This window comes from Leopardus geoffroyi, chromosome D1, assembly GCF_018350155.1.
Source record: "Leopardus geoffroyi isolate Oge1 chromosome D1, O.geoffroyi_Oge1_pat1.0, whole genome shotgun sequence".
NCBI lineage: Eukaryota > Metazoa > Chordata > Mammalia > Carnivora > Felidae > Leopardus > Leopardus geoffroyi.
Genome location: NC_059329.1, coordinates 58,417,402 through 58,443,713, shown reverse-complemented (window position 1 = coordinate 58,443,713; position 26,312 = coordinate 58,417,402). Strand labels below are relative to the sequence as shown.

The following is a 26,312-nucleotide window of genomic DNA, read 5'->3' as shown; positions in this document are numbered from 1 at the left end:
CCTGTGGGGGCTATAGTTCTTCCATCAGGAAAACAAGGGCTTATGCCAGTTCACTGCTTTGTAACCAGGGCTATGTGTCAGAATCCCTTACAGGCCACATGTGTAAACAGGAAGCGTGATACATAATTGTCCATGTAAGTATACATTCCCAGGCTCCCTACAGCTTCTCAGTCATTGGATCTGGGATGAGGCTTGGGAATCTGAAGCTGACCCAGGCAGTAAGTAAAAAGCTAGGCGACCAGGGAGCCTATACAGCTCCTCCAGGAAACGGTGTTCTCTGCAGCAAAGCCTCATGTGAGGCTGGGGATTGTGACAGAAGCTAAGGTGATTTCAGGTTTTAGAGCAAGGGTAGAATCCAAGTCTGTCTGATTTCTGGTCCAAAACAGTATGTCATTAAAGTAGACATAAAAATGCAGGGGCGCCTGGGTGGCTCAGTCAGTTGAACGTCTGGCTTTGGCTCAGGTCATGATCTCACAGATTGAGAGTTTGAGCCCAGTGTCAGAGTTGCTGCTGTCAGCATGGATCCTGCTTCGGATCCTCTGTCCCCTCTCTCTCTGCCCCTCCTCCACTGGTGCTATCTAGAAAGAAAGAAAGAAAGAAAGAGGGAGAAAGAGAAAGAAAGGAAGAAAGAAAAAGAAAGAAAGAAAGAAAGAAAGAAAGAAAAAGAAAAAGAGAAAAAGAATACAGAGGCCAAACCCATGGGGCCGGCCAGTCCACGCAGGGCAGATCTCTTCCCACCAGGGTACACCCACGGGGCTGAAGATGACGACCACTTGCGAAGGGCAGAGCATGCCCCAGCTCTGCTGAACTCGTTGGAACGTTTTCCAACCTAAGTGATTAACACTTTACACATACCAGTTGCTGAAGGGGGAATGCAGGTTCATGCTTTGCAAACTGGTATACACATATCTCGGGTCTGCTGGGCCCTCAAGGCCACAGGACACGCATGGAACACCTCCCTGCAGCATCACTTCACTTGGAAGATCTGGGAAGGAGGGGATTATATTAAACACACATATTCCAGAGTAAAAGGCAACGTGTGTGTGGAATTCATGGTGCAACAAAGCAGAAAGAACACAGACTTTGAAGCTGGACAGAAATCTTGACTTTACCACTAAGTAGCTATGTGACTTTGAATGACTTGTATCCCCTGTGAGCCTTCATTTCCTCATTTGTGAAATGGGGCCATTAATCCTTTCCCCCACAAAGAAGAGATTTGTTCTGCCCTGAAATAAGAGGGGGGCTAGTTAATGGAAAGGGGAACTGGCAGTAAATAGTTTTCAGCACAGTGGCCCACATTTTGGCACTCCATCTCTGGACACTTGGCCTCTTCACCTTGAGACTCTGGTTCCTCCCTTGCTGCCAGATGGCTGCTGTTCTCACTGCTTCACAGCTTCTGTGGCCTTGGGGCCTCTTCACCTCAACATAGGGGTCCTGGTCAGACTTCAGTTCTGGCATTGGATACCCAAGGCCGGATTCTCAGCATGTTCCCAGCTCAAGTACCTTAGTAGGACTGGGCCAGGCCCAGCCCACTGTTACCGAGGAGGCCACATCCCAGAGCATTGGTCAGCCTGTGGACAGGTGTTTATGCCTGAGCCAGTCAGCTGTGGGGAGGGAGGTCCTGGGATGAATAGTTATCAGGCCCCAGGCCCAGGGGAGGGTCCTAGAAGAATTGGCTCCTCTAAAGCAGTAGTTCTCAACCTTGGCTGCACATTACAATCACCTGAGGGGCCCGGCCCATATCCCAGGCCAATTAAGTCAGAATTCTGAGTGTAGGACCCAGGTATCAGTATTTCCCAAGGGAACTGGATTGAAGTCTAATGTTTGTACAAAGAAGCACACAGTTGTTAGTGTGTGGCTTGATGAATTTTCATAATGTAAATACACCCGGATCAAAAAACCGAGTATTTGTCAGCCTGAAAACTCCCCAAATGCCCCCTCTGAGTCTACCCTCCAAGAGTAACTGTCTTAGGACACCATGTTTTAATTTCACCAGCTGAGGTGGAGAACCAGTACTTTAAAGGGTATGGCCATGGCTGGCTATTGGGGTCGGAAGAAGTGGGGCTTAGGTTTGGTATGAAGAGAGCGCAGCTTGAGGCAAGGCAAGCAGGGGAGGGGGGCCAGCTGGAGTGAGGAGTCCATGGTGTAGGCCCAGCTGGAGCAGAGGAAGAGGTAGGGGAAGCCAGAACGTGAGCTCTATGAAAGGGGACTTCATTTTGTTTTTTTGCTCCATCCCTAGGCTGCCTGCAGTACCTGACATGTAGTAGATGCTCAATAAATATTTGTTGAATTAAATCTGGAGAATTCACTTAGGGTCTCCTTCTAGGTCTTAAATATCACAAAACAATAACCCCAGCTCCCAGTTATTGTTTGCTACAAGTCAGGAGCATGGACCATCTCAATCCTCAGAATGGTCCCGGGAAGTTGGTACCATTATTATTCTCTTTCCTCGGATGAGGAAACTGAGGTTCAGAGAAGTTAAATGCCTTCCTCAAGGTCACCAGTCTGCTAAGTGGTACAGCCTGGATTCACATGCGATCTGTCTGCTCAGGTCTCTGTGGCTCAGGGAAGAGAAGAGGGGAAGTCACATGGAGTGGCTGGAGGACAGGAGAGACAGAGCCTGAGCAGCCAGAGCCACATCCAATCACTCATGAGGTGTCTGGCTCAAGTTCCTTAAACCAGCCCTGGGTGGGGTGTTCTGACCTCAGAGGACAAGAGAGAGCCATCTCTTCTCCAAAGGGATTCTCCAAGTGGTTCCTTGGGCTAGGGACAGAGGGCAGGGTTTAGCTAGACATCTACCTCAGGGAAAGATGAGGCAAGGAGAGGGATAGGGACTTATTTCAGATCACACAGCAAGGCAGCATTGAGGCTGGGGGGTGGGGTGGGGGTGGAAGCTGGGTGGGTGTAGAGGACAGCCCAGGCAGGAAGGTTTCCTGTGATCAGAACAGTCAGAGAATGACCCTTAGAACCCCTGAAGCACAGAACTAAATTAGCTGGTCTTCAGGGGCCCCGTCATATGCCTTGAACTGGGGCTAGCAATAATCTGCAGGTCCAGAAGACTTGGTGAAGGGACAGCAAATTTGGCTAAGGCAAATTAGACATTTTGGGTAGAGACTGGGGAGGAGATAGGGGACTCAGATGTCCGAACTCAAGCCTCAGCCCTCGCCTCCTTTCACTGTGTGACCCCAGGCAAGTGTCTGCCCTCTCCGGACCCAAATGACCTCTATGAGGCCTTCACATATTTTGCATGCCTGCCAAACACCAATTCTCTCTTCTGTCCTCACAGACTTTAAGCCACAGGCCAGGTTGCAGGAAGCAGCAAGGGGAAGTGCTATTTTGGGCCCATTATGGCCAAAGAGGAGTCTTGCCTGGCAAAGGCAAGTGAACAGGCATCCTAAGCTGGATCAGGGATAGATTGCAGGACTGAACTGAGGAGGTGGATATACAGCAGGTATCAGGGACAAGTAGGGGCAGAGCCCAGATGCCAGGGTGTGGGGATGACACAGGGCAAACACTGAGGATGCAGGAGGAGAGGGAGCAGATAGGGGTTCTGAGCCTGGAAGGGGTTCTTCTTTCTAGAAGAAGCTGGTACCCCTGACAATGGGGTTTCAATAGATCCTCACAACACCCTGGGCTGGGGAGCTTGCTCTCAGAGAGGTAAAGTCACTTGCTTAAGTGATACAGTCTGGCAATGGCAGAACTGAGACTTGACCTCTTTCTGTGCGACACCAAAACCTAACCCCAGTGGGATTTCAGACCCATGTCAGGGTCTAGACCTAAATTCGGACTGAACCTAGCTCTCAGGCCCAGCAGCCTCGTTTCTGCCCTGCCCCAGGCTGAGCCCCACCCACCCTGGCCTCCTAGCCTCAGTTCCTCCTTAGACCTCCCCATGGAGCTAAGGCACAGACATAGGGGGCAGCCCGCCCTTAGAGGGGTAGGACTTGGCCAGTTGGGGATTAGCCAAGTGCAGAGCATTGAAATTTTTTAAAAAGATTTTTTTTTTAATTTTTAAGTAATTTCTATAACCAGTGTGGGGCTCCAGTTTACAACCCAGAGATCAAGAGTCGCATGTGCCACTGACTGAGCCAGCCAGGCACCCCTAGAGCACTGAAATTTAAGTCGGAGCCCCCAGCATTCCTCCTCCTTTGTATTTCCATGTTAAAATTCCAGTGCAGCCAGCAGAGGGCGCTACCACTTCTGGTCCGCAACCCAGAGACTGACATCTGCTCAGGTTCCTTGCAAACAACTGCATCCCATGCCTCTGATCCTTTGGGACAGGGTCCCCACTGCAGGCAGGGCCTCAGTGGGACATGGAGCTCATGACTGTGCCTCTGGAGCACCATCGCAGCTCATCCTGGTTTACTGGAGCATGTGCTGTGCCACCTAAGATGAGGTGCTGGCTTTCTCTGGGCTCACTTCCTCAGCTGCACCATAACAGGTTCAAATGAGATGGTCTCTGAGGTCCCTAAGTGCAGGGATTGTAATGCTAAGATTTCGCAGGTTCATGTGAGATGCCAGGAGTTTTAAAAGCCTGTGATTGTGAGAGTCCTTTGTTCTCAAGCCTGTGGCTGTCCAAGCTCTATAAAAAGCCTATCTAAATCTCTCCTGTGGCCTCCATAACTGTTTCTCTGTCTCCTCACTAGATGCTCCCAGATTCTTGAGCAGGGTCCCATCTGTAGCTCATTGTGGTTCAGGAGTCAGAGCTGGTAGTAAATAACAGTTAGGCTCCCTCATAACCTGAGGGTGCGGGGGTGGGATGTGTGTGGTCTGTGGCTCCAGGAGACCCAACTCCACAGAGATGCAACCTGAGAGCCCAAAGTTGCCAACCAGAGTCCCCAAAGCCACAAGAGAGACCACATCAGCCCCACCATTCCTGATCTTTCCTCCTGGCTCAGGTTGCTGCTGCCCACCCTTAGCAATCAGACAGGTGGGGCAGATCACCTCCTCCCACAGAGAACCGGAACGACCTTCAGGTAACAAGTTTGGCACCCAGATTTTCAGATGGGGAAACTGAGTCTGGGGAGGGATTTGACCAAAGCCTCACAGAGAGCTGGCAGTAGGTGTAGACCCTCTGTAAGATGTCTGATTAATAGCCTATGCTCCTTGACCAAAAAGCATATCCTCATGTAATCTATTAAGTGGCACGTGACATGCCACCATTTGAACTCCAGAACTTGGAACTCAGGTGTAGAAGGTCCTCTTACAAAGAAAACATTTGCAGGAACAGAGGGCCTCTTGGGCTACTCTCATCTCCTCACCAGGTGCCAGCATGGATCCTCTCTGGGCTCCCCCCACCCCATGGGCTTGGATTTGAGATATTCGACCCTAGGACCACCCTTGCCCTAGCCCTGAGGGGTGTCCATTGAGATGTGAGGGGGATGGGGCTATGATCTTGATATCAGTCACCTGGAGCTCTTCACCTACAACCTGGGCATGGCCCAGGGAAATGGAAACTCTTCCCCTCCCCCTCTCCCTCTGCAGGTGTCCAGTTCTCCTCTGAGAATCTCCTGGACCCTGGGGACCTGACCTTCCCCACCCCCTCACCCTACAGCTCAGGTTCTAGGACTCAGTTTGTTTAGAATTCTCCACCTCTCCCCACAATCTATCCCCAATAGACTTATTTACCTTCCTTTACCTCTGTCATGGGCTGTGATTATCCCTTTCCCAGCCCGCCTCTGCCCCCAACATGAGGCCCTCCGTGCTGTGTGCATCTTCTCCCAGCCCTGCTGTCCTGGGAGGACCGCCTGGGATCCCCTCAATAGTACTGAGTGGGGGGAAACTCTGCCTGCTGAGCTGCTGCCTCCAGTCCTGGCCCACCATATTGCACAACTCCAGAGGGCACAATTCACAGAGCTGGGAATACAATGTGAATAGTGTCCTGGAGTCCCTAGTCCCTGCCTAACTGGGCACCCAGATAGCTGGCAATGGGAATTGGCAGGGTGGGGCAGCTGGTGGTAGGGAAGGGAGAACACTGTGTCATCTGTCCCGTTGGAAGGAGACACTCACTATCTTGTCAGAGAGGGGTGGGGTGGGGTAGGGTGGGGAATGGGGACAGGAAAGGTCTCTGGAGGAAGGCGCTTTGGGTTGCGCCCTGAGGCATGTGCAGGAGATCACTACGTGTACCTCCATTATAGATTCACTTTCACTTGGACTTTCCTCAACAAGCGAGCACTTCCAGGGGCCGACCTGGGCCTCATCAACAAAGTGAGGTCGTTCTCCCTGGTTGCCAATTTCCAGGAGGAAAACAAGATCCAAGAAGGGGTGGCGGTGGTCCTGCCTGAACCGGCAATTGTGACAGGACCCGGGGTAGCATCCAAGTCTCCAGACTGTGTTGCATCGCGCAACCCCTTCTTTCTTGGTTTGGAGTCCAGGAGAGGCGGATCCAAGAGGCCTCTTCCCTCGCAGCCCCCTGCAGTTCCCGGGGGGCGCGAGAGATGGCGAAACAGAGCGGCGCGGCCCGAAGGGAGAACGCGAGGCCCTACGCGGCCTCAAGGGGGTGGGGACCTGGGGGCTCGAGCCCGGGCTCTGACGTAGGGGGCGGGGCCGGAGACCATGACGCGCGGAGGCGGGGCTGCGCACCTTCCCGGCCCGGCCGGCGATTCATTCAAAAGGCGCGCAGCCTGCGCGGCTGCCGGTGCGCTCGCGGAGCCGGGCCCGGCCTGCCAGTCTGCCGAGGGGTTGAGCGGCTGGAGCTGCTGCTGGGCGGTCAGGTAAGGAGGGCGCGTGGGGCCTCAGCCCGGGGTCTGCCTCCCGCGGTCGGGGCCAGAGTGGTGCGGACCCGAGTGGCGCCCCCCTGCCTCCCCGAGTCTCTGAGGAAGTTGGCCGGGGCGGCGGATGCCGCAGCCCCAGCTCTGCGCACCCCCCTCCCCCGCGTCCTGTCCCGGCGTCTTCCGCGCACAGGTCCCTGCCGCTCTGTGAGCCCCCTGCCCCGGGAGCTGCGCGTCCTCTAGCCGCGACTCCAGGCCCGGCCGTGCGCGGGGGCCAAGCAGCCGCGGGACTTGCAGTTTGAGGAGTCGGCAGGCCCCGGAGACGCCCCCGGCCTGGGAAACTTGGACCGAGACCAGGAACGGGTGCGGGACGGGACGGCTGCGGCGCGGGGCGGCCGGACGGGGGGGAGCTCTGAACGGTGTCAGCCCGTGACTGTGGGTGACACGGCGCGTGAGGCGGCCCAGCCCGGGAGAACGTGTGGCCGGGACACTGGGCAGTGACGCCGGGACCAAGCGGGAGACACAGAGGGGCTCTGTGTATCTCTGACAGGCCGAGTGAGTGCGTGTGATTGTGTGAGAGAGACCCCAGGTCCTTGCGGGTGACCGTGACCCCAGCTTACTGTGAGACCCCGGTCACTGGGGTCACTGAGAGTGTATGTGGCCTGGAATGAGACCAGGGCAGGGCCAGAGTGACTCCCTAATGTGAGTGTGAAACAGAGAGGAACCCTAACTGATTTGGAGAACCAACCTCCAAATCACTGGGGCCGTAGTGTGCTCGTGGGGCCAAGTAGTGTGTGTGTGTGTGTGTGTGTGTGTGTGTGTGTGTGTGTGTGTGTGTGTGTTTCCAAGCCTCAGGAGAATGAGTAAGAGGCAGAAAGAGGAGGGACCTCAACCACCTGCCGTACAAAGAGGGAAGGGGAGGAGGGGAGGCCAGGGGCGGCTCCAGAGCGGTCCCTAAGAGGGTGCCTCTCAACATCTCAATTTAGTCAGCCGGGAGGACCCTGAGTGGACTTACTCGGGCAGGGAGAGAGGAGGCCAAGGCTGGGTGACATCTGCTGAGATGACTGACACTTCTGGCAGCAGCTGAGGGGCCCTGAGGTAGCCTCAGGCTCCACCTCCCAAACACACTCACACACTGAGGTCCCAGATGCCTGGCAAAGCTTTGTCCCCAGTAACCTGTATTCTCACTGGGCCTATCTTCCTCTCAGACCCTGCCCCCATTGGGCCTCAGTCTCCCTTTCTGCACACTGAGGTGTTGGGCTGTGAATGGACTGTGAATCATCACTTTGGGATCCTCTATTGTTTTTGGGTCAACCGCCTCTGTTCTCCCCTCCCTCCCTCCAGGCAGAAAGACTGCAGTGGGGGGTGGGGGCAGGTTGGCTGCTGGGCACACAATGGCCCAGGGGCTGCTGGCGACAGGGATGGAAGTACAGCTTCTCTGACAAAGCCCAGAATTCCGATCCATAGACATTGACCTCTGTGGCCCCGGTCTCCTTCATTTCCCTTTGTTGGGGGAGAGGGGGCATGGAGTTGTTCCCCACGAGTGGTCTCTGATCTGGAGAGCTGAAGCACCATCTGGGCTACCCTCCGAGGCCCCCACCCCCACAAGAGGGTCTGTTGGGTCCATGCAGGGCAGAATGGAAATTGGGCTCTCTAGACCAGGAGGGGTGAGGAGGTATCTGCTAAAGGATCTGGAAGTTCTGTCCTGCTCTGAAAATGTTGGTCGCATTCTGTGTTGGGGCTGAGGGCAGGGGGACAGTACCAGGTGCTATGCTGAACACTTTGTGGTGTACTCTTGTTGAATCCTCGCAGTGGTTCTGAGATAGGACTATTTTTCAGAGAAGGAAACTGAGGCTCAGAGAAGCAAAGTGACTTGGCCAAGGTCATGCTGAGTCCGGACACTGTCAGGACTGGAATTCAGGTCTTCTGCCTCTGAAACCCTGTGAGATGCTTGGAGAAGGCCACCTATCTTTCTAATATCTGTTCATGGCTTATATAGGCTTTCCTCTCTCAAACCCGGACTGGCAAGCATGGCCTTGCCAGAGTGTGCCTTTGTGAGTTCTGAGTGTAGTGTGTATTTGTACACGTGTCTGTGTGGGTGGGTAAGTTATGTGGTCTTCCTGTTCCTCCTCTTCCCTTCCCCCAGCTCTCACCCCTAGCAGGAGGTCACCAGAGAGGCCTGTCTCTTGCCTTTTAGAGTCTGCAACTGGCTTTGGGAGCATCCACACAGCTACAAAAAGTGTCAGGAGTCAGCAGCACAGCCCAGGCTCCAGGGGTGGCAAGGATAACTGAGAGTCCCAGCTGACCTTCACCATACCGGAGAGGCTCTGTTCCACTATTTAGAGTTGCTCTGGGAGTATTTTCCCAAATCTACCCACAAGCTGTGGTGTGGGGGCAGGCTGGGGGTGACCTGGGGTTGCCCCACCCTCTCGGTCCTTCAGTCTCCCCATTCTTCCCAGAGGCCCCGCAAGTTCTGACCACTGCTGCCACTGGGCCGAGGGCTGTTGCTGGGGGGTCAGGGTGTCTTTTGGTCCTCCCTGGAATGACTGGGGCTGTGCTTCTTGGGGCTGATCAGAATAGCTGTCTTGGTCTCCTGGGGCTGAGCCTGAGTTATTTCTATCCCCAGCAAACAGGGAAATAGCTCTGGGCCCAGGGCGGGGGGAGGAAGAGGGGAAGGGATAGCCTCCTCTTCTCATCCTAGCCCTGGTGGAGGCCCTCCCAGTCCTACCCTGTGCCCTGCCCAGGCTAAAGCTTTCTGGGAACTTGGACCTCCCAGAATGACAGTGGGGCCGGGGTGGGTTTCCACATATGGCCCCAGTTGGGACTGATGTGATAGCTGCTGGAGGGAGGCACCTGTGTTTGGCCAAGGAGGGGAGACGTTGAGGGGCAGTCATCACTCCACGCCTGCTCATAGAGTCAGCCTCATTTTACAGAGGGAGAGACTGAGGTTTGAGAAGTGCTGGGACTTACCCAAGGCGTCCAGAAACCTGGTATTCTACCCTCCAAACAGGGTACCTTTCTTCCTTCTGTCCTGCCACATGTTCCCCGGCAGACTGGATGTGGCCCAAGACTGGAAGCAGGCTCCAGACACACCTTCACAAAATCAGGCCTCCCTCTGTTGTTCCACTCTGGCCTTGCTGTCCTGCCCCAGACTCCCGTACTGGCCTCTCTGCCTCCATTTCCAGTTCTTCCACGCACTGTCAGAACATCCTCCCTGCATCAGCACTTTTCCTTCGAAGACCTTCTGAACTTTACGTCTTCACCTTCATCTCTCCCTGCCGTGTGCCTTGGTTCGAGTCTGCCTTTGCTCTTGCTGTCTCCCCTTTCTGGAACCCTCCTGGCCATTCAGGGTACAGCTTCCCCTCACCCAGGAAGCCCTCCCAGCCCAATGTTAGCCCCTCTCCATTGTTGTGGTCCGCCTGTCAGGTGTCCCCCCACCCCCACCCCCTCACCTTTGGGAATGGGCACAGGTGTGGGACACTCATGGGCACTACATACCCGGCTGGGAAGGGCAGGCCTGGTCAGCAGCCTGCCCTGTCTTGCCATATTGGTGCCATATCGGTGCCGGCCAGGCCTCTTCCTGAGGAACGACAGCCACTGTAGGCTGAGGGCCTATTGTGTGCTGGGAGGCTTAGAGGTGAAGACCCATGACTATCCTTTTTGAAGGGGAACATCTGGTGTCTGGGCCCTCCTCAGACAAGGCTCTCATTCAGGGCCAGCACATTCCCTGCTGTTTGCCAGGCCCTGGGCTCAGGTCTCAACCGTACTGACAGAGGATCTTATTCCTTCCCAGGCTGCTTACTGGGGAGCTGAAACTCAAAGGGCAGAAGGGACCAGTGCTAGTTTGAGTCACACAACCGTGGTGCTGGAGTCTGGTGCCCAAGCTCTTACCCAGCCCTGTCTCCCAAGTGGAAGCAAGGGTTGTCTGGCATCCGTTTCCACAGAAAGATCATGCTGGCTACCTGCATTGGGAGGAGGAAGTAGTGGGGCTGTTCAGCACCTGGCCTCGCTGGATAAGGCCAGACCCCCTTTGTTATGGGGCTGGCCCTTCTGCCCAGTGGGTGGGAGGGGTGCACCAGAGAGGGCGGGGTTTTGCCTGAGGTCAGCCAGCGGGGCCCATCTGGCCCCACCCCCACTCAGGATTGAGTGTTGCTGGGACCAGGTCTCTGGCAGAGCTCAGTACCCGTTCTTTGCGGAGGCCCTGGGTGCCTGGGTCTGGCCCTAGTGCCACTGGCTGAGCCTGGGGTTGCAAGGAGGACAGGAGGGACCCAGGGCTGCATCCCTACTGTGTGCTCAGCCCTGGGATTAGGACCCCAAGGCTCTCACATCTTTAGCCTTATGCCCTGAGGGTCAGCAGTCCCTTCTAGGTATAGGTAGGGAAAAGAGGGCCCCGAGAGGGGAAGGGACTTGCAAGACCCTAGTGTAACTGGGATCTTAACCCAGGTCTGTTTGCCTGGAAAGCCATCCTGGGAAAGATGAGAGCTCTATAAATAAACTGCCCATGTGGCTGTGTGTGCCCTGGCTACTTGGCACAGAGAGAGGGATGGAGGGGCCTCTGCAGCCAGTTAGAAGCGGGGTCTGAGTGTGTGGGTGGAGAGAAGGAAGGAGGGATCTAAACTTGGATCTGCATATTGTAGTCACCGTGAGAAGGAGCAATGAGCTCAGGGAGTGGCCTGGTGCCCCTATGTGCCCACCAGCCTGCCTGTTTGCCTGCCTGCCTTCCCTCCCTCCCTCCTTCCCTCCAGGGAGATCACAGGTGGCTGAAGGGGTCAGGAGAGGGGAGGGTCCACCCAGACAGGGAGGCTGGGAAGGCTTCCTGCAGGAGGTGGCACCTAGGCTGAAGCCTGATTGTAAGAAGAGCCACTGTTCTCCTGTGAACTCTGGATCCTCCAGCCACACCAAGAGGTCAGCTGAAGAAACACAACTATCCCAAATTACAGAGGAGGAAACTGAAGCTTGGAGTTGTGGGGCTGGGTCCTGACTGCTCAGCACCCTTCCACCTTCCTGATTGTGGCTTTAGCTGGCATGGGAGCAGGTGGATACAGGCCTGGTATAGCAGCTGGGAAATGGGCACCCACGGGCTTCCCTGGGAGGCCAAGGCTCCTTTGTCCATGCTGCTGGGACTGATGCTTGGTTCCCCAAAGCACCCTTGCTTGCTCCAAAGCCACTAGATGACCTTGGCTGGATGCTGCTTAATTCTGAGCCTGGCTCCTCCTCTGGCCCTTGTGGGTTGTGGTGAGAACGGATCCTCAGGAGAGGTTTGGTCAGGCCAGGCCCTGGTCAGCCCTGTTTACAGTGGCTCCACTTATCCCTGCAGCATCCCCAGAGACAGGGACCAGAGCCCTTGTTTGCAGAGGAGACCCCTAAAGCTCAGGGAGGGTAAGTATTTTGCCCAAGGTCACAGAGTCACTAAGTGACAAACAGCTTGAACCAGGAGTAACTGTTCTGGAACCCAACCTCTTGCCTTGTGCTGACCCCAGTCCTCAGTCTCCATGGGTTGGGGCCTGACCTAGAATTGCTGGGGAGAGGGTTCTTTTCCCCCGCACCTCAGGTCTAGAGGAGTCTGAGGACAGGGCAGGCTGGGCCTGTGGTCTGCCCTCAGTCTCTTGTGAAGCCTTGCCTAGGTCGGGGTGACGGGGGGCCTGTGCTGAGCAGACTGTGATTGAGCACGGTACCGTGATTGGTACCGAGTGTGCAGCTGGGGTTGGCTTCTCAGAGGAAGAAGTAGCAGTAGCATGAGTGAGTGGGCCATTGCCATCCTGCCTTGGGGCCAGGGAGACGGCCCAGGGCTGGCTCGGGCTCCCTGCAGGAAGCCCAGGGTGCTAAGTGGTTGGGTGTCAGGCTGGAGAGGGCCTGTAGGAGCAGAAGTGCCAGGCCTGGGGTGGCAAGGACAAGGGCTGCCTGTCCTCACCACTGGGTGGGTTAACCCTGTCTCCTTTGAGACCGACTTGTTACAGGGTACTCCTTAGTCTCTCTGAGCCTCAGTTTTCTCATCTGTGAAGCCTGGGACCCCATCTTTGAGGCCTGGGATGGGAATGAGGCGCGCAGTAAGTGCTTAGGGGGTTTGGGGAGGCCCAGCTCTGCCCCAGAGATGACTGTCTGGTTTAGTGCCCCCTCCCCTAGCCCCAGACTCAGCTCAGGTAAGGGATCGGGTTTGCAGCTGAACTGCACCAGACTGGGAGGAGCAGGGCTGGCCCAGTCTGGCCACCTCAGCCCTTTTCTTAGCCTCAAGGGCCAATTAGCTCCCTCAGCCCCACCTGCCCCCATCACTTCCCTGAGCCTCTGAAGTGCAGGCCCGGGGGCAGCCTGGAGGTCTGAGGGGCAGAACCATGCCCAGCCCCCGGAGTGGGCCGGGGAGCAGCTGCTGTCTGGTGTGCCCTGGTGTGGGATTTGGGGTTCACACGCATGTCCTTACCCAAGGGTTGTGCCTGGGAGACCAAGGCTGCCCAAGGCTGGGCTGGGAACGGGGGTGCCCTTCCCACTGAGTGGCCCTGACATAGCCCCTGCACAACTCTAGGCCCCCAGCCTGTCAGCAGCCTGAGGAGCTGGGCTCCACCCTGGGACTTGCTCTTCAACCCCCTGGGAATTCCCAGCCTTCCCTGGGCTTCCTGCTTCTCAAAGGTGCCACTGCCTTTTCCCACAGGAGCTGGTACATAGGGCAATATGCAAGTTAGTGTGGGTGGAGGCAAACCCCAGAGACCCCCAGGAATGGGGGCAGTACCTCCTTCCCTGGGGCCTGCTTGGGTGCTTTGTAATAGCCTCTCAGTGAGCCACTTCTGTACGCCACTACCTCCCTAGCCTCTGCCATCTGGTTGGTAAACACTCAGAGACTATCTGCTATATGCTGGACCCTAAGCTAGGCTCTAGGATTAAGAGGGGTCAGGAATGAGGTAGGAGGCAGAATCAGACAGACCTGGGCCCCTGCATCACCACACACTGGCTGTGTGACCCATTCAAGTGATCTCCCGTGGCCTCAGTTTACCCAGGTGTGAAACAGGGATACTCCTAAGGAGTAGGGGCAACTGAGGGCCTGGCCTGAGGGAATGAGGGCCAGTTGGCTTCCCCATGAGGGTGGAGGATGGAAAGGAGGCATGCCTAGCTGCCCTCACCGCCACCCACTGTGGACACTGCCCTACTTCAGCCCCAGTTGCCAGGGAACCACTGGGTTCCTCACTAACCTGGATTTCTAACTATTGATGGGCGGCCTTTGTCTTGCCGCCTCGAGTGGTCAAGGAAGGCCTGTGCCCAGCTGTGTTTCCCGGCAGCTCTAGCCTCTGAAGGCTGCAGGGAGGTCCATAGGCCCTAGAGCCACCGCTGGGAAACACAAGTACCTGCCTCCCACCCTCTGCTCCAGGTGGGGACCTGCCTCTCACCTCTGTCTCCTCAGTCCAGCCTTCTTGGCAGGCAACCCAGGAAGCCCTCTGAGAGGCAAATTGTTCCATACCTCTCCTCCACCCACTAACCCTTCAAGTCTCCCACAGGCCCTTAAGGCAGTGCAGGCTTCTCAGTTTGCATCCAAGTCTTGGTGTGACCTGGGCTCTGCCCACCTATCTTTCCAGACCTCTCTCCCTTCTTCTACCCCCCTACCTCCCAGAGCCTCACCATGGCTAATTCAGCACCTCCTGTGTACAGGCTCTGGGCCAAGCATAAATAGAGAAGAATCTCTTTTGTACCTCACACCTGCTTGTCAAGTGTGTGTCATTCCCTGCTCCATAATTTATACATGGGGAAACAGAGGCATGGCGAATGCTTACTGAGGGCTCATTCTGTGTGCCAGGCCTTGTGCTGCATATTTAAGGTGAATTCTCTTAGCCTCACAGCAGCCCTCTGTCTTGATGGGAGCAGGGGTGTCCACAGCCACAGAGCCAGTTGAGGAGCAGAGCAAGGCAGACTGATTCTCCCCAAGTTAGCCCAGGGGTTCAGATCCAGTTTCAACTCTCCCTCCACCTCCCCTCCTGCCTAACCCAGACTCTGGGCTCCTTAACGGAGATCCTGGTCTCTGGCCCACCCAGCCTTGACAGAACCTAGGTGCTCTCCTGATCCCTGCCCCCTCCTTCAAACCCATCCCATCCCCAGTTCAGCATATATCTACCCACTTACCAGGGCCCTGGCCCTGTGCTGCGCACTGGGCACACAGGTTGTGGGGAAGGGGCCGGGTAGGTTACATGTGGATGATGACTATGTAAGGGAAGGTAGCGGTGGGGGGCTTCCAGGAGGAGGTGAGGGGCCTTGAGCTGAGCTCTGAAGGAAGAGTAGGTATTGGCCAGGTGATGGGAAGGGTTTCTGGGTAGGAGAGGCAAGTGTAGGGGAGTGAAAGAAGCTCAGAATGGCTGGGGGAAGGGGCAGGGGCCAGATCCCAGTGTAAGGATGCCTAGGCTGCAGGTGGGGCTGAACTGGAGGCCAAGGGCAAGGGCCCTTGGAGATTCAGTGGAGCTTCAGTAGGAGGCCAGGTTGAGGTTGGAGAGTGAGTAAGTGGAGAGGAGGGCCCCAGGCTGGGGCCTCATGACCCTACAAAGCTTCAGTTCTGGGAAAGGGGAAGCTGTGGAGACCTGGGTGGTGTCACAGCTTCCTCTTTCTCTGAGGCCTCCAGGGCTGCATGTCCCTGGGGCTCCGCTGCCCTGGTTAGTTGGTTTTCTTCCAGGGAATTTCTGGTTCTAATTGTTTGGGCATTTTTGGAGATGGGGGTGGGTTGCATGTTAGGAAGCTTGCTCCCCCTCAACCTGTTTTGTGGAGGCCTCCCGCTCCAGACACTGCTGGGGGAGGGCTTTGTGGTGAATGAGACAGACATCCCTGCCCTTGCTGCTGTCGGGGTGGGGTAGGGGGAGCAGCGCTGAACAAGTAAGCAAACAAATACTTAATTACAAACCTGAGCCAAGGTGCAGAGGGAAAGAAGGGAGTGATGGGGAGGAAATCACAAGACCTTCCTTAGGCTTGTTACCTCATTTAAACCTAATCATGGTCTTGCCCTGGGAGACAAATATCCCCATCTTGCAGATGAAGATACTGAGACACCCAGCAAGGTGTAGCAGGGGCTCCAGTCCCACAGGGAGTTGGTGGCAATGGGGACAGGCCCAGGTTAGACTTCTGGGAGGAGTGGCCTCTAGGCTTACTTCCTCCTCTGCCCCTGGGGCCCTGTTGGGTGTTTCTCCTCTGTTTGGAGCACTGGGCCCTGAGAGGAGGCTCCCTGCTGTGGGCCTGGGTCTGCTCAGCTACCTTGACAGCCTTCTTCCAGGAGGCTCTCTGGAGGCCTTGGAAGGTCACTGACTTCCTGGCCTTAGGATTAGGCAGAGAGGTGGGGATGGAGCCTTCACGGACACTCAGCCAGCCGAGGGGCTTTGATCTGAACTTGCTTTTCAGTCAAGATTTCAGGACTCCAGGCTTAGAGATGCTGGAGTCCTGGTGGGACAGGGGGTGCCGAGGGGCAGGTCAGAGCGGCAGGTGCCGCCCTGTGTGTACACGGAGGGGGTTCTGGGTGGCCTACCATGGGCCGCCTGACCGGACAGGTTCATCGGGGGCTCAATCTAGTTGAGTGAGGGGGCTGGGAGTGCAGCTGTAAGCAGACTCCGGCGGCCAGACTGGAGTAAGTACCAGTTTGGGGTAATTAGAAGGCACGTAATTAGAAGGCGTCAGGGCGCTAGGCGGCGAGTGTCTGTGAATATGCCTGAGTGGGCCCTTGCTGGCTTTGAGTTTGGGCCTTTGGACCCCTGGAAGACTTTCCTCCTGGAAGTCTCAAGATCACAGTTCCCCATCGGCCTGGAGGTGAGCAGCTGTACAGCCCCTCACTGTGGGCTCAGGTTACCCAGCAGGTGCCAGTCAGGGCCAGGAGTGGGACTGGGGTCCTCTCTTCTGTGGCTGTTGTGCCTCTTTTCACCCCTGGTCCAGCCCCTGTGGGGTCAGCCTGAGGCCTTGTGGTCAAGTCCATGGGTTAGATCCTATGAAGAAGGATCTCCATGGGGGGGCGGGGCTTGAGTGGGAGCTTGGCCTGGGCAGGGGAAGGGACATTTTGGGCCAGAAACTGGAAAGGAAGACTTGTGACCAAATTAGAGGAGGGGACAAGTGGGGGAATGGGTCTGAGTATGCTACCTGTTGGGTACAGACAACCAGGGTGTGGCCTTTATGCTGTGGCCCGACCTTCTCCTGTCCTAGGTTTTCCCCTTAGCTGGCCTTGGGCCAAGAGTGACTTGGAGAGTCCCGAGGATGTTGTGCCTGCCGCCCCTCCCCCTCCCTTGTGATGTAATTCGAACCCCTAGCTGCTGCCACCGAGGTCTGTGTAGGGGGATCAGTTTCCTCTGGCTCCTTTTCCACCTGGGAAGGCCGGGCCATCTGTGCCCCCGAGGGGCTCTCATATGACCTGGGGTTTTACGGCAGGCATCGCTTCTCCCACCAGACTTGGTATCAGGCAGCACGGGGCTCCGGGTAGGGTCCCCTCAATCTGCTGGGGGCCCTGGGCCAGTGGCTTGGCTGCCCCTTGGGGGTCAGAAGCTATATGGCCTGTGGCTGAGGCCTGACAAATCCAGCTTCCTTCACCCTCCTGAGCCGGAAGCCAGGTCTCCTGGAAAAAAGTGATGAAACTCTCTTGTTTTGCCACAGTCCCATTTGTCTAAACTGAATCCTCCTTCCTGCTCTTCCAACCTGCCCACTGGCTGGAGGCTTTTCTCCAGAGGACCCCATGCTTGGAGCCTGGGTGCTCAGCCTCAGACCAGCGGCCATCCCACACGGCGCCCTCACCCTGCCTCATGGTTTGTTGGCACTTCCCGCTGTCTGGCAGGGGGGCATTTCCCTGTTCATCTGTAGACCATTGGTATGGTCAACAGGGATGTGAACTCTCTGAGGATGGGGACAGTGTCTGTCTTCTTCTGTTTCCTGCGCCGAGGGCAATGCCCAACACACAGTGGTAGGTGCCTGAGAGAGAGGACAGAAGGCTGAACACTGGTTGCTATGGCAGCAGGCGGTCTGCTCTTGACCCAGAGATGCAGTCAGACCCCTCCCAGTGTTGGACATGTCCTTCCACATCCTTCGGTGGAGAAGACTGCCCACTGGGGAGTGGGACTTGTGGTGGGACTGGGACTGTGATGGGGGGCAGTGAGTAGGGAGACATGCAGGCGCTTTGATCCCGGCTGTGGGGGGAAAATGAAATCTCGAGAAGCTTCTGGACAGAGCTGCCTTCGTATTTGGCTTTGATGGCTGAGGGAAAGTACCTTCCTTGGAGAAGAAACAGCAAGAGTGAAGGCAGAGAAGCCAAGAGGCTGGGCCCACAGGAGGTCCAAGTGGCAGGAGCCTGGGAGCTGGAAATGAGGTGCAGAGTCTGGGCATGGGGGGATTGCAGGCCCTCTCAGCCCCCACCCCCGGGACTGCTGCTGCACACTTCCTTCCTCCCAGGGCCCCCCTGCCCATGTCCCCATGCACATGGCTATTTATGGAAGGGAAAGGAAGCCCTTCCTCCTCTGGGAAGTCCCCCAAGCCTGGCAGAGCCCTCTGTCCCCCTCCTTTGCTGCCCTGGGAGGGCGGCCCCACACAGGGCACCCCCATCTCTACCCAGGTTTGTGGGGGAGGCGGGAGGTGCAGTGAGTGTAGGCCAAACCACCCCAGTGTTGCCTGCCCAGCAATACCTTGCAAATTCCCATCCAGTCTTGTCCTGGAAACAGTGCTGGGAGGACAGCAGCTGCCTGCCTTTTCCCATCTCCTGCTGAGCCTTCCCTCCATGTGTGTTGTAGGCTGGTGACTCCTGGGGCCCGAGGATGAAGCTGAGCCTGCCACACTGGCCCCTGTCCTGCCTTTTTGTGGTGAGTTGGGGATGGGACCTGGGAGTACTGAACCCTGCACCCCAGCCCTTCTGAGTTCAGGAACCCCACGCTGGCTGCCATGCTAGGGTTGGTTACACACCTCTTGCTTTGCAAATTGAGGCAGTCCAACCCTAGGAAACACCTCCTGGCCTGTGTGACTCTTGGTGCAGGAGTCCTCCTAGCGCTTGGCAGATGTTGGGAGCCAGAGCTGGGGCCTGGGGAGGGTCCCAGAGCCTCCTGTGTGACATTCCTTCTGCCCTCCAGGGCAGCTGGCTCTATTCTGTGCTTGTTACCCCAAGTTGGGCCAAATTGGAGGACAGGTTTGGGGGTGGAGGGAATCTGCCGGCAGCAGGAGGGATTCAGGGCAGATAGTTGATTCCTGGAGTGGGGTGCAGAGGGAGCTGTCAGTGGAATGTGCTGGGGGAGGCCAGTTGAGATCCCTTCCTTGAGGTGTATCCCGCCCCGTGTGGGTGCAGGAGTGTGAGCTGGCCGGCCTTGTGTGGAGAGGTCATGGAGGAAGTTGTCCCAAACACTCTGCTGAGGGCCCAGAACAGGAAGCACTGGCTGCCGACTTGGCCCCAGGGATGATGAACAGGGCCTGGTTAACAACAGGCCCAGCCGTGGTGGCGGGGCCACAGCCACAGGAAGGGAGACAGGACTTGAGAGAGGAATTTGGAAGCATTTCCTCTTTATCGTCCTGGTTAGCTGGAATGGATGTGACTCAGGGACCCAAGGGCTTGAGATCCTGATCTGGCTCCGTCTGGGGTTTTCCAGCACTTTCCAGAAGCCGATGTGGTTTTCTTTCTACCTAGGCAGTGGTGATGCAGCAGGTATGGGACAGGCAGGTTTTACTCAGAACATGAGGGATTGAGGTTAGAGAAGGTCCCTGAAACCTGGGGGCTGGCCCTGTGTGGTCAGTGGTCCCCACTCCTGAGACATTAGGAAGTGGGTGGTGGATAGATGGCCCAGAGATGCCATATCCCAGCACTTTCTGCTCTCTCAGTGTGTCCTGCCTGCTGTTCTTCCAGCTGCTGCGCTGGCCTCTGGCCACTCCAACATCAAGGACCCTTTGGCGGTGCCCACCTGGGGAGGAGCCCAGCCTGGTGAGCTGCCCTGTCCTGGGAAGACTGTTGAGGGTCAGGGGCGGGTTCCCCAGACCTGGCTCCCGGCTTTGTTCTCATCCTTTCCCTCCCACAGGACCTGGGGCAGGGCACATTATGCAGGTCCTGTCCCCCCGGCACTTTCTCTGCTTCATGGGGCCCTGGCCCGTGCCAGCCCCACGCTCGCTGCAGCCCTCGAGGGAGGCTGGAGGCCCAGGCAGGCACAGCGACTCGAGACACCCTATGTGGAGACTGCCAGCCTGGGTGAGCCATGGGGTGGGACTTGAGGACCCATGGCTAGGTGACCAGGACTTTGGGTCCTAGGGTCCCAGCCTCACCTACCCCCTGAGCAGGCCTGTCTTCCCATCTGTGAAATGGGAGGGGTCAGGACCAGTGAGTGTGCCTGGCAGGAGCCTCTCTTAAGGATAGTTTTTAGGCCTTAGTGATGTCTTCTCTCTTTGCAGGTGGTTTGCCGCTTCAGGGGTCCCCCTTGTCTCCTGTCAGCCGTGCTCCTGGACACCTCTGGGTACTCGCAGCTGTTATGGTGAGTGACAGATGGGGGGCAGGACTGGTGGGGGTCCAGTGAGCTTGCCTGAGCCCAGGGAAGGGTGCGCAGCCAGAGGGCGTCCGGCAACACGTGTTCAATTGTTCCGCTGGCAGTGTCTGCTCTCCTCGTTTCTGAGTGGAAGGACCCATCCGGCAGGTGGCAGCCATGGCTTGAGGCCCTGAGGAGCTAACACCCTGCCTGTCCCCTGTCCTCCTCCCCTCAAAGAGAGGCACATGAAGATGCGTGTGAGCGCACACTCACACACGCACACACCTCTCGCCTGTTGTCAGTCGCTTTCTGAGGAAACTAATTCATCGGCCAGTCGTGGGGGGTGGGATCCGGTGTCCACGGGCCCAGGCATGTGCTTAGGTACTGTGTTCACCCCAGAATGAGGGGTGGACAGGGGGCTGAGGGTCTGGCTGTCCTGAGGTCTGAGGAGGCCTTGCTCAGGCTGATAAGATGGCCAAGAACAAGTAGGGGTGAATTGGCCTTTGCCTCCCCAGCATGGTGGAGAGTGGGCAGTAGGCGGCTCTGGACACATTCGTGCCCCCACCCCCCTCCCATTTAACCCAGGCCCTGGGCCTCTCTGCCTCCATCTTTCCTCCATGCCTCCATCCTCTGTGGTGCTCAGAGCGGGGACGACGGGCCCGACGTGGTGTGGAGGTGGCAGCAGGGGCCAGCAGCGCTGGGGATACGCGGCAGCTTGGGAATGGCACGCGGGCAGGTGGCCCTGAGGAGACAGCTGCCCAGTATGCGGTTATTGCCATCGTGCCTGTCTTCTGCCTCATGGGGCTGCTGGGCATCCTGGTGTGCAACCTGCTCAAGCGGAAAGGCTACCACTGCACGGCCCACAAGGAGGTTGGGCCCGGCCCTGGAGGTGGAGGCAGCGGTGAGGCTCAGCCTGGGGTCTTGAGTGGGGAGGCCAGAGGGTAGGGTCTAGCTCAGCCCAGCTCAGCCTGGCGGCTGCGCAAGGGAACCTGTTGGCCTAGAGGGACTGACAGGGAGGGACCTGCAGAGGGCTAACCAGGAGGGCTTCCTGGAGGTGTGCGTGCGGCTGCAGAGGAGACCGTGTGAAGTGACAGAGTGGAAGGAAAGGTGAAGTGGCCTGAGGTGGTGACGGGGGCAGAGCAGAGGGCAAGTGGCTTCAGTGGGATTCTGGTCCTGGGTGAGGCCCTGTCCGGCTGTAGGGATCTGAACTCTTTGGGGACTGCAGTTGTATGTATATGGTTCAAGGGTCGGACTGCCTTCTCAGGTTGACCTCTGACCTGAGTGGCTGGCAGGGCAGCTGTCCTTGGCAGACCCCACGAGGGACTCAGGTTTCAGCTCCAGGCCATGGTTTGAGTTAGGAGTCCTGGAACCAGAGGGAGAGATGTGTTCCCCCCCATCCCCGGGTCCTGGGCCCCTTTTCTCTTCCCTGCACCGTCCCTTGAAGGCCAATAGGGCAGGGCCCCCAATGCACACACACTGCCCACAGAGCCTTGCGGCCAAGTTAAGATCGAACCAGTGCTTCCCATGCCTGTGCCACAGGCTGCCCGGGACTGGCCAGAGCCCTTCCCAGCTCCTGACGCTGCAGGCTGGCAGGGACAGGAAGTGCACAGGGGCTTTAGGCAGGCAGGAAGATGGCAGCTCAGGCCATTTTGTCTGGGACCGCACTTGTTTTCTCCTAGCCTAGGTTCTCCTTCAGCTGCTGGCTGCTGGCTGGGTGCAAGTCCTAGGAGCTGTTTGCCACTGGCCCAGGATTGATTACGTGGCCTATTCTCACACTCTTGAGGTTTGGGCCCTGAGGGCCCTCAGTTAGACATATGGACAGGGTGGTGTGTGGGGAAGTGTGATAAGCCCAGAATGGCAGAGTGTGCCCGAGAACTGTCCAGGGTTCTGGGCAGGGAGACAGCCCACAGCTACCTGAGGCTGTGAAGGGGAGATGATAGGCCCCAGAAGGGGTGGCCCCCCTCACCCTCCAATTGCAGGGAGCAGTGATAATGAGCTTGCAGAGCCTAAGCTGAGGCCTGGAGTGCCACCACTGCATCAACACCCAGGCTTGCAGCACAACTCACAGGAAGGCCTGCGGTGCCCTCTGCTGCCACATCTTGGCATAGCTGTTAAATCTGGAGTCAAGTCTGGAGCGCCGCCCGCCCCTCCCCCGCCGCCCCCCCCCCCAATCAACCCTCCACTTCTCCAGGACCATGGCTGTTGCTTTTCTTCCACAGGGATCAACCCCGCCTACCGGGCTGAGGACGCCAATGAGGACACCATTGGGGTCCTAGTACGCCTGATCACCGAGAAGAAAGGTGAGGGGAGGTCTGACCCCATCCCCATGCCGGGGAGAGGATGGTCTCCTCTCTGCTCCGCCCCTCCCACCGAGATACCTGGGGCCAGCCTGGCCCTCTCTCATCAGTGTGGCTGAGGGGTGGAGGAAAAGGCACGAGGCCTGGGGTGGGGTGGGGTGTGGGTGCACGGGGAGCACCCCTTTGTGGTCCAGAGCTGGGTTCTGACCACAGCTACCCAACAGAGAATGCCGCGGCCCTGGAGGAGCTGCTGAAGGAGTATCACAGCAAACAGCTGGTGCAGACCAGCCACAGGCCCGTACCCAGGTGAGTGGGCAGGCGATCCAAACCCACAGATAATCAGCCTGCCTCCTTGGGGATTCACCACTTGGGTATGTTCCCTTTCATGTTCACGATTCCCCTTTATTACCTCCTGGGACCCGCTGGCGCTGGCCTGCCCTAGTGACCACTTCCCCCTGTGCCCGCTGTAGGCTGCCGCCGGGTCCCCTCAGCATGCCACACGTCTGCCCACATCGTCATCACCTCCACACCGTGCAGGGCCTGGCTTCACTCTCTGGCCCCTGCTGCTCCCGCTGCAGCCAGAAGAAGTGGCCTGAGGTGCTGCTGTCCCCTGAGGCCGCAGCTGCCACTACTCCTACTCCCAGACTCCTGCCCAACCCGGCCAGGGCTCCCAAGGCTGGGGCCAAGGCAGGACGCCAGGGCGAGATCACCATCTTGTCTGTGGGCAGGTGAGGTGGGCATAGATACTGGAGGGTCGGGGAGAGACATTACAGCCAGGGTGGGAGAGACAGGGCCCTATTTGAGCCCTAAACATCCTGCTTGGTGACTGGTCCCTCTCTGGCCTCAGTATGCCTCTCTGGGCAGAAGGAGGGTTGTCAGAGAGAAGTCAGGTCTTCCAGCTATGCTGTGTCTCACACGAGCCCTTGGGCGCCAGGGCAGGGTCCTGGCCTCCATCACACCTTGGGCCCCTCAGGCCAAAGGATTGTTTACCTACAGCCTAGGGTTGAGAGTGGTTGGGAGCTCATCTGTGGGTGGGAGGGCATAGGAAGGGCTCAGACTCCGATCCATGAACTTGGTGTGGGATCCTGGCGGGTGTTGCCCTTTCTAGACCCGTGGTTCTGTCTTTAATGGAATCATCACACCACCACTCCTCACTCCACCACCACAGGTTCCGAGTGGCCCGAATTCCTGAGCAACGGTCAAGTTCAGCGGCCTCTGAAGTGAAGATTGTCACAGAGGCTGGGCCCTCAGGGGGTGCTCTCCCTGGCTCCCCACAACCTGGCCTCCCCACTGAGCAGCAGGCACTGCTGGGAAGTGGCGGAAGCCATACTAAGTGGCTGAAGCCCCCAGCAGAGAACAAGGCTGAGGTGAGGGCTAGAGGGGAAAGCGTCAGTTGGCACCTGGGCCGACCCTGACTGCAAATAGGGCGGGGGTGGAGGTCCAGGGGGCCCTGGGCAGGGAATACAGAAGCCCCTGACTCCACTCTGACCCCTCACCTTGTCTCCCAGGAGAACCGCTATGTGGTCCGGCTAAATGAGAGCAACCTGGTCATCTGATGGTCTGTCTCATCTGAGAACATGGCAGCCCTGCCCTGGGAGGTTCCGAAGGCTTCCTGGAGGAGGTAGAGCTGCAGCTGGGCGTGTGAGGACCAAGAAGCAATGGCCCAGCAGACAGAACAGCAAAGGCCAAGGCCTGGAGGTGGGAGCGTCCGCCCCAGTGAGGAGGCAGGCCAGCTGGCGGGTGCTGTGTGCAGGAGCAGGTTGAGAGCCCCTCCCCTGTCCCTGCCACCCAGTTTTTTCTCTGAAGGATGCCCTGTGCCCTAGCCTGGCCAGATCCTGGGACCCTGCAGGATCCTCTGTACCACTAAGTGGCAAGGCCTTGGCCTGGTGGGGAGGGGCCCTCTGCCTGGCGCTCCTGGCCCCACACCTTGGTAATTAGCTGCCCTTGCCTCTGTACGGGGCCCTAGTACGGACCTCTCCCGCCTCTTCTAGTGGGCCCTGTAAAGGGAAGGAGCAACAAAAAGCCATGGGCTGGAGACTTGAGTTCCCAGGCTCTACCCATGGGCAAGTCCCTGGCCATCACCTGGTTATAATTCTTCTGACCATGAAGTGGGAAAAGAAAGGCATCTCAGGGCTCAGGGCTTCTCCAGTTACTTGGCAGGTTCTGGCCCGGGTCATGTGAGGGGAGAGCCTGACTCCTTGCCACCCCTCCCATTAGTAGCTTTATCTGGCCCCATTTTTGCGGCTTCTAAGGCCTCTGCCTTCAGGCCCCCATGGGGCGGCCCATCCCTGGCTCTGTCTATAAGAAGGGGCTTAATGCATGTATCTGCTCCCCACCCTGCTGTTTTTATTGAAATTGGTACCACAGTCTTGACCTGGGCAGGGCTGTAGTACAAGGTGCCAGCCTGCATAGCCACCCCAAGATCTCAGGAGCTTTTGGGGAGAGGCGTGGGTGAGGGGCTGGTAAGGTGCCCCTGGCCTCAGTGGTTTGTGTGTCCCTGTGGTGTTGGTGTCTGTCCCCCAGCCTGGGCAGTGCGGGCGACTGCCCAGCCCAGTCCCTATGTCCACTCTGGCTCAGCAACCTGGTTATTTATGTGGGGCCGTGCAGGCATGGGCCCCACTGCCATCCCTGTTTCTCTTATTTATTGAAACTTTGCTGTTGTCCTGTCTTTGTCTCTATTCCCATCCATTTATTGGATAATAAAAGGTGGGAAAGTCGTGTCATGAGGAGCTTCTTTCCCTGTGTCTCTTCCCAGGTCATCTGGCCATTCACCAAATAGCTGTGTGTCAGGTACTGTGTGTGGGACAGGCCATCCCTCCCCTCGCAGTGTTGGCTCTGTGGCAGGTAGGCATGGGGACAGCGGGTGAAGTGGGGCTGGAGGAGGCCCCTCACTTCATCAGGTTCTCACTGAAGCCCCTAGAGGTAGTGCTGTCCAATAGATATATATATATATAGTATGTACCACATATGTAATTTAAAATTTTCTAATAGCCGCATTTTTAAAAGGAAGAAAAAGATAAACTTAGTATCAATAATGTATTTAAGCCAGTATAACTATTTTCATTTCAATATAAAGTCAGTATAAAGATTATGCATGAACCACTAATTTTTTTGTTTTGAAATCTGGTATTTTACACTTAAAGCACATCTTAGTAAGAACTGGCATATTCAAGGGCTCGATAGCCACATGCGGCTAGTGGCTCCTATCTTGGACAGCACAGCTCTAGAGGAAGTGGAGCCTGGGAGATGGATGGGGTCAGACTGACCTGTTGGGAGCTGGAGAATGTGGGAAAGGGAAACGTGGTCTGCAGAGAGAGAACAGCATGTGCAAAGGCCCAGGGGAACTACGAGGAACTGGAGAAGCTGCAAGTTGAAGGTGCCAGGTGTGGAGACTGGATGGGGTGTGGGCAGAAGACAGCTACACATGCTCTTGGAAGCCATCAGTCTTCTGCCAGAGATGCCAAGGAACCTCTAGGGCATTTAGGAAGGGGAGCTGGTCAGCTTGCTCTTGGTCACAGCGTGGAGGGTGGAGCAGGAATTCTGCATGGAAACTGTTGCAGCTGTCCAGGCAAGAGGTGGTGGAAGCCAGGGTGTGGGGGCAGGATCTAAGAGTCCTAAGATGGAACTGCTAGGACTTGGTAACAAGATGTGGGTCAACAGATTAGGGCCAGCTGGGTGGGGAAACCGGAGGAGCAGCCCAGGAGACAACTGTGATACAGCCCCCTGGGCGTCTGGAATGTGAAGGCCTGAAGTGCTCGAGAGACCGACCTGGGCTACAGGAATATTTAGAAGCACTCAAGTAGGCATTTGCACCAGGACTGGACCAGGAGAGAGGGCTCAGGGCAGACTCTTGGGCTGCCCCAGAGGCGCTGCCAAGGAGGTGGGAAGGA

At 57.1% G+C, this 26,312-nt stretch overlaps 1 protein-coding gene across 2 annotated transcripts; it reads left to right on the top strand.

Moving 5' to 3' along the window:
• Nucleotides 1-6,329: 6,329 nt before the first annotated feature.
• RELT (RELT TNF receptor) lies at nt 6,330-25,145 on the top strand. 2 transcript variants are annotated; one of them, XM_045484078.1, is made up of 11 exons: nt 6,330-6,710; nt 18,422-18,490; nt 19,519-19,593; nt 19,688-19,854; nt 20,055-20,134; nt 20,769-21,026; nt 22,345-22,425; nt 22,647-22,728; nt 22,893-23,150; nt 23,591-23,789; nt 23,931-25,145. In XM_045484078.1, the coding sequence occupies exons 1-11, from the start codon at nt 6,435-6,437 to the stop codon at nt 23,976-23,978; spliced, it is 1,593 nt and encodes a 530-aa protein (XP_045340034.1). In that variant the 5' UTR covers nt 6,330-6,434; the 3' UTR covers nt 23,979-25,145. The 2 variants fall into 2 exon arrangements, with proteins under 2 accessions (XP_045340034.1, XP_045340035.1); XM_045484079.1 differs by lacking the exon at nt 6,330-6,710 and adding an exon at nt 16,363-16,466.
• The last annotated feature ends 1,167 nt before the right edge of the window (nt 25,146-26,312 follow it).